The sequence below is a fragment of the Cydia amplana genome, chromosome 1, assembly GCF_948474715.1.
Source record: "Cydia amplana chromosome 1, ilCydAmpl1.1, whole genome shotgun sequence".
NCBI lineage: Eukaryota > Metazoa > Arthropoda > Insecta > Lepidoptera > Tortricidae > Cydia > Cydia amplana.
Window position 1 is genome coordinate 1,190,444 of NC_086069.1, and position 13,017 is coordinate 1,203,460.

Below are 13,017 nucleotides of genomic sequence, written 5' to 3' on the forward strand. Positions count from 1 at the left end.
AATCAAAAGCAACATCTACCGAAAGCCGATTACATCTTTAACAGCACCAGAGTCTCAAGTTCTAAAATTTTTTTTTTTCAGGTATAACCAAGAGCAGAAGAAGAAGCGGCTGAACGACATCCAGGAGAATGAGGTCATCAAACAGAAGATAGATGAGAACCGGAAGAAAGCGCTGGAGGCTGCGCCCGCGCCCGAGCCTTCTCAACCTTTGGGGCTGCCAGGTTAATCAATCAATCAAAATGTTATCTCACATTTATAGACGGGTCTAACGGGTCTAACGCGAAATTTATTCAATTACCTTTATTTACCGACGTTTCGACACATGATTTCACTGGTCGTGGTCGCGACACATATGTGTTCAAAACGCGAAAGTTTTAAATATTATAATCAAAATGTTTATTTTAGGCAAAAATACCCGTAGATAAAAACACACAACCACACACAATATTGCACACAGATAACAATGATATTAATTAATATAAGTATTTTGTATTGTTTTTGTAAGTGTTTTTGTATTTTATTTTTATATCCATATTGTAAAAAACCAACCTAAGAAGAGAAATAAATAAAAGAATATTAATTGATATTAATTCTATTCTACATTTCTCAATCGCTTTTCGCTAAATGAAAACGTTATGGGGAAACCAGACTATGGTTGGAAAGTCAGATAGCAGTAAATTTCGAAAAAAGTAGCGCCTGTGCCATTTCTTGGAATTAGATAGCCGAGCGGACTCCGATAGAGCGGACTATGATGGTGATTGAGGATAAATGCCTCTCTGAAACATGGTTTAAACTACAAGTACTTATCCGTTAACTACCAATGCCAAATAACAAAATTGAAATCATAATTCTTCAATTTAGGCATAATAGCTCATTCAAATCATGAGTGGGAAAGAGCGAGCAAGTAACACTGAGATAGACAAGTTACTGCACGAGTTAAATCTTCAGTGAGTTGAAAAGTGAGTGAGTTCAATCAGAAGATAAGTTCATTTAAATTACTCACTCGTGAATGACACATGTGTGCCATAAGTGGAGAAGAGAACTCAGTGGTAGTTATTATTTCAAATAATTTCAAAAGGATATAAAACTATAGTTTTATATCCTTTTGAAATTATAGTTATTTTTGTCACTTTTCAGGTCTAGATGAGGTGACGATCAAAAGCGAGCAGCTGTACAACATCCTCAAGAGTGGCAAGATGAAGGTGATGATACTGGACGCTCGGCCCGGCAAGGACTACATAGAGTCACACATCAACTGCCCCTCCTGCATCAGTGTGCCTGAAGAATGCATTTCACCGGGGTGAGAGAAACGTGGATACTTACCTTATGGACACTGGTACATTTTGATATGGAAAGCCACATACAGAATTACAGATGTATGCTTTGTTAGTAAAAGTGCTCACTTGTGACATTTCAAACATGATTAAATTGATCGTATAACCTAACTTTGCACCAAATAGAATATAAATTTGATATTGCCACATCCCATGCAGAGTTACCATGTTCTGACTCTAACACCATCATATTAATGAAGTTCGACCGCGTAGACGTATTTCTGTGTATGAAACAATGGGGATGATATTATAATTTTTCACACATTTCTAAGACTTCGCCACTTGCAATGAATGCTGTGCACTTTCCGCTCGGTGAACGCAAACTTGTGACGTCATTTCATGCGGAAATGCAGAACTGATCTTAAAACCATACACCATGACGAACAGACTCAGTACCCAACTAACATTAGGCGCTAAATATAAGAGGTAAAAGAGATCTATATAAACGTTCGATCGCTCCTTTGGTTCTATTGATGTTCTAAAAATAGGAGTTACAGCCGGCTATAACCCCGTAATATCCCCGGATTGGGCACAAATTTTAACACCTGAGGTTGCAAAATGGCGCTACAACGGGGTTACAGGTTGAAATAAGAGGTAGAAGAGCGCTATAGTAGTGCTATAATAGCATTAATTAAGTACTTAGGAGTTAAATGGGTGTCATATAAGTGACTATTACCTATTTGAGTAGTAGTATGGGTCTATATAGATGATACTTTCAGCTTTAGATGGTATATTGGCATTTCTGGTCAACATTTGTAACACTCAAGAAGGTAAATGTATTAACAAATCTCTCCACAGGCGTTCAGCGCACATCTTAGAACAGAACTTACCAGCGCCTTCCAAACCTATCTGGGCAAACCGTGCTTCCATGGAGCTCATCGTGATGCTGGACTGGTCTAGCACGGCTGTCATCCCGGGGAACACGCTGCATCTCTTGAAGACCATCCTATTGAAGGTACTTTCTTTGCCCTAAAAAAATCAGATTATTTTTGGTGACCCCATGAGAGGAATGGGATTGTGAAGTATGATCGTCACACCGATCGCGCGGCGATCTCTTGTTTCCAAATCCTAGACGCTAAAATGACATTTTGACTGCCCTGATTGGAACTGTCATTTTACTGTGATATTGAGACAAAATCAGCATGGATTGGCTATAAAATTTTCAATCCAACTGTTATGTTAGTATCTGAGTTTTAAAAACAGCTTAGAGCAGACTTATCCGCGGCCTCCAAACCTATCACCCACGTAACACGCTCCGTCTCTTGAAAACCATCCTGTTGAAGGTATTTTCCTTAGCCTACAAATTTCAGAAGATATTTTTCGGTTACCTGTGAGAGGAATGAAAGTTTGAAATATAAACGTTGTGCAAACTTACCCGCCCTTTCTCAAAAATGTTTGTGTACATATTGACTTCGCTATTTGATAATATTAAGTTGATATAATTTGTCACCAGTGGGACATAAAAGTCCAATACCCACGTCCACCGCTGGCCCTGCACGGCGGCTATGAAGACTGGCTTCTACGTTACCCCGCTTTGACTACCAATCCGCAACCAACGCCAAGAGCCAAGGCGCCTAAAGACATGCTAGGTGAGAATTTTTGATGAATTTCTTCAATTAATTATTGATAATTTTCCATTGTAACTTTTTTTTCTCAAAAATGGACGGCAAAGTCGGCGTTGCCGGTTAAAAAATTGGTCGTAAAATGCGTAGTTTATGGTCAGTCAAAAAATTAAAAAGTTAAAAACATTGCAGTCTCGATTTCGGGACTGCAATGTTGCATACAAATTCCATTATTTAACGAGTTCCAAACTTTTTAAAAGTTGAAATGGCCATATCAAATGAAGGCATAGGTCCAATTAAACAGCCAAACAGATGATCAGCACTTATTATTATAATGTTGGTACCGCGACTATTTAGGTGTCTCAAATAGGTTGGCGTATTTTCAGCAGAAAAGTACACTTCTTTTTTTTTAATGGCGGCAAAGCAAATATTTTCAATGGTTTTACTTTTTTCTGTGATAATTAGACCGTTGCTCCGGTAAATAATTTCTATTTCTTGCACCATTTTTGAGAAAAGCACTATATATGACTCGGCTGGAAGGCTACTTGCTGGTTGAATTTAAACTGTTGTGAGACATACTAACATTGAATAATTTTACGGTTTAGACTCACTTGTTTTAAGTCACTCGCGCGACATGTTTCGGAGAGCCTAGGTCTCCTTTCTCAAGCACTAACAGTGCGAGCAGCGTTCACGACGGCCGTGTATCGCATACTGATACACGGCCGCACGCGATACACGGCCGTCGTGAACGCTGCTCGCACTGTTAGTGCTTGAGAAAGGAGACCTAGGCTGCTGGCTTCGGATTCAATTAAACGGACTCCCAAGGTCGTCCGAATCCTCAGCCAGCAATTAGCTACTTCCGAACCTCGACAATAATGTACTATTTCTTCATTTAATAGCCTTAAGAAAAAAACCGGCCAAGTGCGAGTCGGACTCGCGCACGGAGGGTTCCGCACCATCAACAAAAAATAGAGCAAAACAAGCAAAAAAAACGGTCACCCATCCAAGTACTGACCCCGCCCGACGTTGCTTAACTTCGGTCAAAAAACACGTTTGTTGTATGGGAGCCCCACTTAAATCTTTATTTTTTTCTGTTTTTAGTATTTGTTGTTATAGCGGCAACAGAAATACATCGTCTGTGAAAATTTCAACTGCCTAGCTGTCACGGTTCGTGAGATACAGCCTGGTGACAGACGGACGGACGGACGGACGGACGGACAGCGGAGTCTTAGTAATAGGGTCCCGTTTTTACCCTTTGGGTACGGAACCCTAAAAAATGATCTTGAATATTGTATTATCTACAGGTGAGATTGATTACCCTGTATGGGCAGATCTGACCCCGGCACCACCGCGGCCGCGGGCTTCGGAACCCACCGTCGATCGCAGCAGCAAGGTACTTTCATCAACTAATAGTTATAGTTGGTCAAACCAATTTGTCAGTAAATAGGAACAAAAAAAAACTATACTCATCCTTGTCTTTTGGGTGCTAGTGTAAGACAAAGATATTATGATTATCTCTGTCATGTTTGAAATGAGACAGTCCTTTGACAAACTATAGCTTGTCAAAGGACTGTCTCATTTCAAGCTTTAGCGCCAAAACATGAGGTTCAACGATGATCAGTTGGATGTAGGTTGGAAGTTGGATTCATTCTCAAAAACTATTTATTCTATAAATGACTTTTGTTTTTTACTGGAAATTCAAGTTTTTTTGACAAATTTTTGTGAGTTGGATCCTTATTCCTAAAATACGGCCAGGTAAGAGTTGCGTTAGTGCTAGCTCATATTACGGGACCTTGGCAATATCCAAGGAGCCGCGAGGTATCTCCGTAAGATAAAGACGAATGCCCGACGCATTCGAAATATGTCCCCCTAAATTTCCTCCAGGACCACAAAGTTGAATTCCTAAAATGTTGAAATCCCAAAATGTTGATTTTGACTTGAACTTAACTAGACGGAGCCCCGCTTCGCGGGGCTCCTATTTCTTGGCGGTTTGCCCTTCGGGTATCTGAAGCTACCTAACGAACCTAACCTACCTACCTATTTATTTAGTCTGATATCAGTTATATCCGTCCGAAAACATTATTCAACATTTTGAGAATCCAACATTTTGGGATTTCAACATTTTAGGCATTCAACTTTGTGGTCCTGGAAGCTAAATTTGACTTCAGTACATAACATTAACCGTTTAATTATTGATGGTTGTAATAAGGTTCACTTTTAACTATTTTGGATTTTTGGATTTAAATAAATCAGAAAGACGTGTGATCTTGTACGGGTTTATTAGGCGACTAAAGGATAGATATACATAGAAAGAGAAGGCAGGAATGTAATTGAAAATGCATGCATAGGGTTCAAATTTAACACAACATACCGCCCACCAAAAGGACACTTACGTCCTTTTCATAACCTTACAATAGTACAATTTAAATTGAATCAAATTGACATTATAAAGTTTCAGTATCAACGGGCAACGCACATAATTTAGATATAGATCGTTTCACTATAGCACTACCGGATTTGACACTGTACACTCTAGTAAAACCGTCTTCAGCAGGATGTTTGTCCATGATGCGGCCCAGTGACCATTTGCCTGGAGGTAAGTTATCAGTTTTGATAAGCACTATATCTCATCGCTTGTCCAATTTGTTTCATGAGTTTAGACAGGAGTAACGCGCCACATAATTCTAAGCGCGGGAGGGAGATAGTTTTCAAAGGTGCTATTCTCGTTCGTGCAGCGATGATTTTGGTTGTTATTTTGTTCTCGCTTTCAACTCTTATATATACGACGGCAGCGTATGCTCGCATAGATGCGTCGCTAAATCCGTGTATCTGTATCTTTTCTTCTTCCGAGTCTGTTGTGCCAAGCCATCTATCCATCTTTATATCTTTGACATTTTCAAAATCATCTCTTATCTGTTTCCATTCTTCTTCGAGCTCAGGACTGACACATTCGTCCCAAGACACTTTTTCAAGCCATAACCTTTGCATCAGCATCTTCGCCATAACAGTGCTTGGTGCGATCCAGCCTAGTGGATCAAATAGCTTTTGTACATCTGATAGTATCCCACGTTTAGTTATCGTCTTTGGCATTGGTGATAGTGACAAGTTGTATTGAAACTGATCTGCACCAAGGTTCCATGCAATTCCAAGTGCCTTTATAGTTCCATCAAGGTTCAGTTCTATCTGTGCATTCGCTGATCTTTTATCTTCATCGATAGATTTCATAAATTCAATGTTATTAGAGGACCATTTCATGAGTTGAAATCCGCCTTGTTTCAGGATGCGTGTTACTTCTTTAGCTATTGCGATCGCTTCCTCAGCGGTTGCTGCCCCTGACAGCATGTCGTCCATATAAAAGTCTTCTTTTATTGTTTTGATTGCCACTTCGCTGTGCTTGTTTGTTTGTTTACCAAGTTGTTTCTCTTCTTCATCAGTAGCAATCTTCTGAAGTGTTTTGACCGCTAAGTATGGAGCTGGAGCGGTACCGAAAGTGACTCGAAGCATACGGTACTCTTTTAACTCTTCAGACTCGTCTTGTCGCCAAAGAATGCGTTGGTAATTTGCGTCCTCTTTTGTTACCAATATTTGGCGGTACATCTTCTGGACATCTGCCACGAAGCAAACTCGTTTCAGTCTCCATCTCATTAAAAGATTTCTTAAGTCATCTTGTAGTTGTGGGCCTATCATCAGTTCATCATTTAATGAGACGTTGTTTGATCCTTTGCAGGAGCCGTCAAATACAATACGTGTGCGCGTGGTTTCTTTATCGTCGCGAATTACAGCGTGGTGTGGTAGGTATACCGATTTATCTTCTTTTTCCTTTTCAGGTACTTCTTCTAGATGTCCTTCTTCAAGGTAATCATTAATACCCTTTATGTATTCTGTTTTCAGGTCCGGCGAACGCTTAAATCTTCTTTCTAGTTGCATGAACCTCTTTGTAGCTATCTCTTTTGTATTACCATCAAGTACTTTTGGATTCTCAGTCTTAAATGGCAGTTTCACAATGTATCTTCCTTCTTGGTTTCGAGTGACTGTTTTTTCATAGATTTCTTCACATAGCTGTTCTTCCTTGGTATATTTTCTCTTGGTGTCTGTTTCTATTTCCCATAGAGACTTCAGTGTGTCTTCTATATCGACCTGATGGTGCATGACGAGGTAAGAATCTTCTTGTGATGTGCTATCACTCTCTCCAAAAAGAATCCAGCCCAGGTCAGTCTTTTGTGCGCATGGTGTACCTGGTGGACCTTTGACTACTTCTGCTTGCAGTATTCTAGCGTATACTCGGACCCCTAGCAAGAGATCTATGGGTCCCGAGTTGTTGTAATTAGGATCCGCTAGCTGTAATCCTTGTAGATGAGGCCATGGTTGTTGAACAATATGCTTCTTAGGTAACTTCCTGGTCAGCTGTTTCGACATTACATAAGCCTTAACCGGTAGGACAAATGTTTTATCCCACTGTGATTTTATTTGTAGCTCACAGACGTGGTTGATTTCTGCTCTCATGGAACCCAAGCCCGTGATGCTTCCCCTTACATGTTGTCGGTCAAGCTTTAGTAGTTGAGCCGCTTTCTCGCTTATAAATGATTCTTCGGAACCCTGGTCTATTAGCGCGCGCAGTGGAATGATGTGACCTTGATTGCTTCTTGCTTCCACCACAGCAGTCGCTAGTAGTGCTGAATTCTGTCTAGTATTGAGATGTAACGCGATCACTGTGTTTGCTTGCACTTCTTCTATGTCTTCTACAACATGTAATGATGAAGCCAGTGGTTGTGAGGGACTCGTAGGGGCCACAGGCTCAGTCTGCTTTAGTTGATGTAGAAGGGAGTGATGACGTCGGTGACATATTCTACAGGACACAGGTACTCGACATTTTGATGCTGAATGCCCTGGTACTAGACAGTTGTAACATAAGTTGTTATTCTTGACATATTCGCTTCTCTCCGTAGGTTCCATCTTGGTAAACTCCTTGCAGTGACATAATGTATGACTTTCTTTACACATTACACAACTCCTGTTCTCGAAGGTAGGTGTGGCAACATGGCATGTACTTCGCTCCTTGTTTGACTTCACTTCTTTTGTATTATTCGTAAGTAGTTCCAGTGTACGAAACTTGGCCTCTAGAAACTCCTTAAAATCGTTCCACTTCGGTAAGGGTTCAGAGTCACTCTTATACGCATGCTCTTCCCAGTCTTTATGCGTCTCTGGGTCCAATTTCTGAACGAGCAAAAATATCACAAGTGGATCCCAAGAGTCAACAGAAACATTCAGGTTTTGAATGTTGTGTAAGCACTCTGACGTTGTATCTAGGAGTATTTTCAGTTGAGCAGCTGATTGTGTGTTCATTTTACGCTGGTTAACCAATTTCTTCAAATTATTGTTCAAAATTAATCGTTTGTTGCCATACCTTGTTTTCAGGATGAGCCATGCTTGTGAATAATTATCAGACGTAATTTGAATGTGCCTCAGTAATGACGACGCTTCAGCAGTAACACTTGTCTTCAAATAATGTAGCCTTTGTACGTCACTTAACATCTTGTTGTTATGCACGAGTGATATGAATAAATCCTTGAACGCGGGCCACTCTTCGTAGCTTCCACTAAAAGTAGGTAACTCGATCCGCGGCAAACGTACGAAGTTGTTTTGTGTTCCTGCTATAGCATAGCTGGAGTTAGCAACAGAAGTTTCCATCAAAGTTTCATGCATTAAACTTGCAATTCGGTCCATCAAATCTCCTCTGAGTACGTTGTACAAATCTTCGTAAACAAAGAATTCTTCGTTTAAAAAGTATGGTAAAACACCCCTTTGTTCCGTAGGTGTAGCCTTGACCAACTCTTGGTGACTGTGGTTAAACGTAGCCCAGTATTCGTCAATCATTTTAAGCCGAGACTCGATGTAACCCTTGGTTAATCTCTCCTTAGGGCATTTCTTTAGGTTAACTTGTGTTTTCCGAAGCACTGTAGCACTATCCTCAAGCACAGCGAGTAATTGTTTTTGTTTTTCAGTCATTGTTAACGATAAAACACTGCAATTTCACGTACAAGTCTATTAAAACGCCGTTATAACTTTTAGCAATAAAACTTGTTAATAATCAAATAAACTCATTAGTTTGAGGTGCAATTCGTTAGCATCTGCCGGCTCCTTATCTCTGGAATGCGGCTCGCTATTGTTCTCGCCGCCGGGCGGCCGGTGTCCGATGCACTAATTGATCCGGTTCGATTGCGACCATATGATGGTTGTAATAAGGTTCACTTTTAACTATTTTGGATTTTTGGATTTAAATAAATCAGAAAGACGTGTGATCTTGTACGGGTTTATTAGGCGACTAAAGGATAGATATACATAGAAAGAGAAGGCAGGAATGTAATTGAAAATGCATGCATAGGGTTCAAATTTAACACAACAATTATGATTTTAACACGTACAGGTTCAATCTATATGGGATGACTTATTATTTTACTGTAACCATTGCGCTGTTGCAGGCCGCAGCGTTGCAGAAGTACGAGGAGCGAGCTCGCAACATGGCGCAGATCATTCAGCAGCAAGAACGCTTAGCTGACACCTCGCTGACGCTCGAAATGCAAAGGATAGAGGCGGAACAGGTGAGACTTGTTACTGTAACCGTTGCGCTGTTGCAAGCGACGTTGCACAAGTACGAGCGAGCTCGCAACATGGCGCAGATCATTCAGCAGCAAGAACGCTTAGCTGACACCTCGCTAACGCTCGAAATGCAAAGGATAGAAGCGGAATAGGTGAGACTTGTTCTTGTTACTGTAACCGTTGCGCTGTTGCAAGCGACGTTGCACAAGTGCTAGCTCGCAACATGGCGCAGATCATTCAGCAGCAAGAACGCTTAGCTGACACCTCGCTGACGCTCGAAATGCAAAGGATAGAAGCGGAACAGGTGAGACTGGTTCTTGTTACTGTAACCGTTGCGCTGTTGCAAGCGACGTTGCACAAGTACGAGCGAGCTCGCAACATGGCGCAGATCATTCAGCAGCAAGAACGCTTAGCTGACACCTCGCTGACGCTCGAAATGCAAAGGATAGAAGCGGAACAGGTGAGACTTGTTACTGTAACCGTTGCGCTGTTGCAAGCGACGTTGCACAAGTGCGAGCTCGCAACATGGCGCAGATCATTCAGCAGCAAGAACGCTTAGCTGACACCTCGCTGACGCTCGAAATGCAAAGGATAGCGGAACAGGTGAGACTTGTTACTGTAACCGTTGCGCTGTGTTGCAAGCGACGTTGCGCAAGCACGAGCGAGCTCGCAACATGCAAACACGCCCACAGGCCTGGCAGGTGTAATGTGCCCGTGGCGAACAAGTGTCGGGCTGATGACGCTTGGCTCGCTTACTTGCGAGTGTCTTAAACCAAGCGTCGTCGTGAATTTTACCCCCGACTGTGTCCTAAGCAATTTGCTCCCATTTGTGAACCAGGATGTTGAAGGCGTGCGTGTTTTTAGGGTTCCGTAGCCAAATGGCAAAAAACGGAACCCTTATAGATTCGTCATGTCTGTCTGTCTGTCTGTCTGTCCGTCTGTCCGTCTGTCTGTCCGTCCGTATGTCACAGCCACTTTTCTCCGAAACTATAAGAACTATACTGTTGAAACTTGGTAAGTAGATGTATTCTGTGAACCGCATTAAGATTTTCACACAAAAATAGAAAAAAAAACAATAAATTTTTGGGGTTCCCCATACATCGAACTGAAACACAAAAATTTTTTTTTTCATCAAACCCATACGTGTGGGGTATCTATGGATAGGTCTTCAAAAATGATATTGAGGTTTCTAATATCATTTTTTTCTAAACTGAATAGTTTGCGCGAGAGACACTTCCAAAGTGGTAAAATGTGTGTTCCCCCCCCCCCCCTGTAACTTCTAAAATAAGAGAATGATAATACTAAAAAAAATATATGATGTACATTACCATGTAAACTTCCACCGAAAATTGGTTTGAACGAGATCTAGTAAGTAGTTTTTTTTTATACGTCATAAATCGCCTAAATACGGAACCCTTCATGGGCGAGTCCGACTCGCACTTGGCCGCTTTTTTTTATATTAACTAGGGATGTACCGACTAGTCGCCGACTAGTCGCCGACTAGTCGGGAAAGCCGACTATCCGGCCTCATTTGTAGTCGGCGATTAGTCGGCAAAAATGGCCGATTAGTCGGCACTTTATAAGTTACAGAAAACCAGGCTAAAAAGAAATAAACAGTAAATATTTACCATATAAGATTTTCACCTTTTTTACCCAAATTACTATTTAGGGTGCTTACGAAAACTTTTGTTCGAATTATTGACCGTGTGGTCGCTTTCTTATGTCCGATTGTCGGACGGTTGTCGTATGAATATAGCCTAAGGATTATTTTTTTTATTTTTAGCGTTACTATAATATGATGAATAGCACGATGAAAGGGGTAAAACGATGGTTTATTAAGTGCATCTGAACCGAACTTAGACGAAACTAATGATCTGGCCGACTAGTCGGCCGACTAATCGGCCATCCGAGTGCCGATTAGTCGACTAGTCGGCCAAATCAATAGTCGGTACATCACTAATATTAACATTTACTTAATCATTTATCCAGGACTGGGAGAAGACCCATTTCCAGCGCGAGACCGAGGAGCGGGACGACGTGCGAGCTCTGTACAAGATGCGCGAACAGGAGATCATATCGCAACTCATGCAGCTCGAGAACAAGCAGTATGACATGGTGAGTCACTCAAGTAAAATTAATTCATTTTGTACTAGACAAAGCTGATTGCTATACTTTCTTCTTTATTAAAAAAAATTAGTTTTCGGCAAAAATTTCATTTTTGGTACAAGCTTTTATCGCCGACTGTACTTTTCTTTCCGCAGGCGACTAATACTCATCGAGACAATTCTAAAAACCTCAAACACAATTAGGTTGCGTTGTTTTATCACAGGGCTTCTAAGTGCACCTCCTGTCTCCATCATCAGATCAGTTCGATGGTACCATAATATTGCATTGTCACCCGACGTACATATGTATGTAAATAGGAAACCGGGAAGTGGGTCAAATTCAACTTGCAAGATTTGACCCGTACAAACATACATAGGTATTGCACGTTAAATAAATAATAAAAACTTGTACTTAGAACAGTGACAGGCGTGTCTCACTCCGCGATTTCGTCGCTTTGCTACAGGTAGCTAAAAGTACATCCGTTCGGCCCCACTTTTGGGGAAAGCCATAAGCCGCGCGTGGCGCTGTTGCTACCTAGCGGCCATATCTGTGCTGAACGTAACAGACGCGTTTTGTTAGAGAGTGAGACTTCTGTACTTAGTACTATTATTTATTCTGTGACAGTGATTGAAAATGTATAACGCTTCTTTAACCCTTTAAACGCTTTACGTTATAATTATAAACAAATACGTCACTGACAAGCCAAGATCCCAGGCGCAAGCGAGCAGCGTACGTTATAACACCTTTAGTTATCCATGGCGCGGTGGGCACGACTAGTAACGACGACTTCAGGTGTTCTTGGCATTCAAATGATAAATATCACACTCGGAGGCAGGATTATCGAATGATAAATATTTAATAATATTCATTTTGAATCGATTTGCTTTCATTTTGTTTGATATTTTACAGTTAGTAGGTATTTTCCTTGTGTATTTTCTCTGTGGCAAAATTTGTTTAACCCCCGTGCCTTGAAACCCTCGCTATCCTCAAGATTCATATTTGCAGCGTCATATTTTACACATCCTGTACAAGCAATATATGTTTGATTCACAGACAATCCAACCTCCAGACATAGCATAGTCGCGCTACCCCCTCCGCCACACATACGGTAGCGTTACTCCATCTTCGAGTCAATCCCGTGCCGTGATTGGTCCGTGTCTTTGAACGGACCAATCACGGCACGGGATTCGCTCACCTCGTCCCCCCGCACCCCCGTATTTTTGGCAGCATCGGTGTCATGAAAGAATTGGCCTAAGCTCAGTCTAGAGGTTGGATTGTCAGTGGTTTGATTGTATATTTTAACCAGGAACAAGAGAACCTGAGCCTCCGACAGCAGTTGGAGGAGTACCAGCGGAGAGAGCGCGCCGAGGCCGAGAAGATTGCCGAGTCCATAGTCAACGATGATGTCAATGGTACTA

At 41.4% G+C, this 13,017-nt stretch overlaps 1 protein-coding gene across 1 annotated transcript in view; it reads left to right on the forward strand.

Moving 5' to 3' along the window:
• Positions 1-13,017, forward strand: part of LOC134653171 (ubiquitin carboxyl-terminal hydrolase 8) — a 52,904-nt gene that overhangs the window by 2,239 nt on the left and 37,648 nt on the right. The window contains exons 3-10 of the mRNA XM_063508905.1: positions 82-221; positions 1,138-1,300; positions 2,133-2,289; positions 2,788-2,923; positions 4,201-4,289; positions 9,376-9,495; positions 11,483-11,608; positions 12,906-13,011. Coding sequence (XP_063364975.1) covers positions 82-221; positions 1,138-1,300; positions 2,133-2,289; positions 2,788-2,923; positions 4,201-4,289; positions 9,376-9,495; positions 11,483-11,608; positions 12,906-13,011 — 1,037 coding nt within the window. The remainder of the gene's footprint in view (positions 1-81; positions 222-1,137; positions 1,301-2,132; positions 2,290-2,787; positions 2,924-4,200; positions 4,290-9,375; positions 9,496-11,482; positions 11,609-12,905; positions 13,012-13,017) is intronic.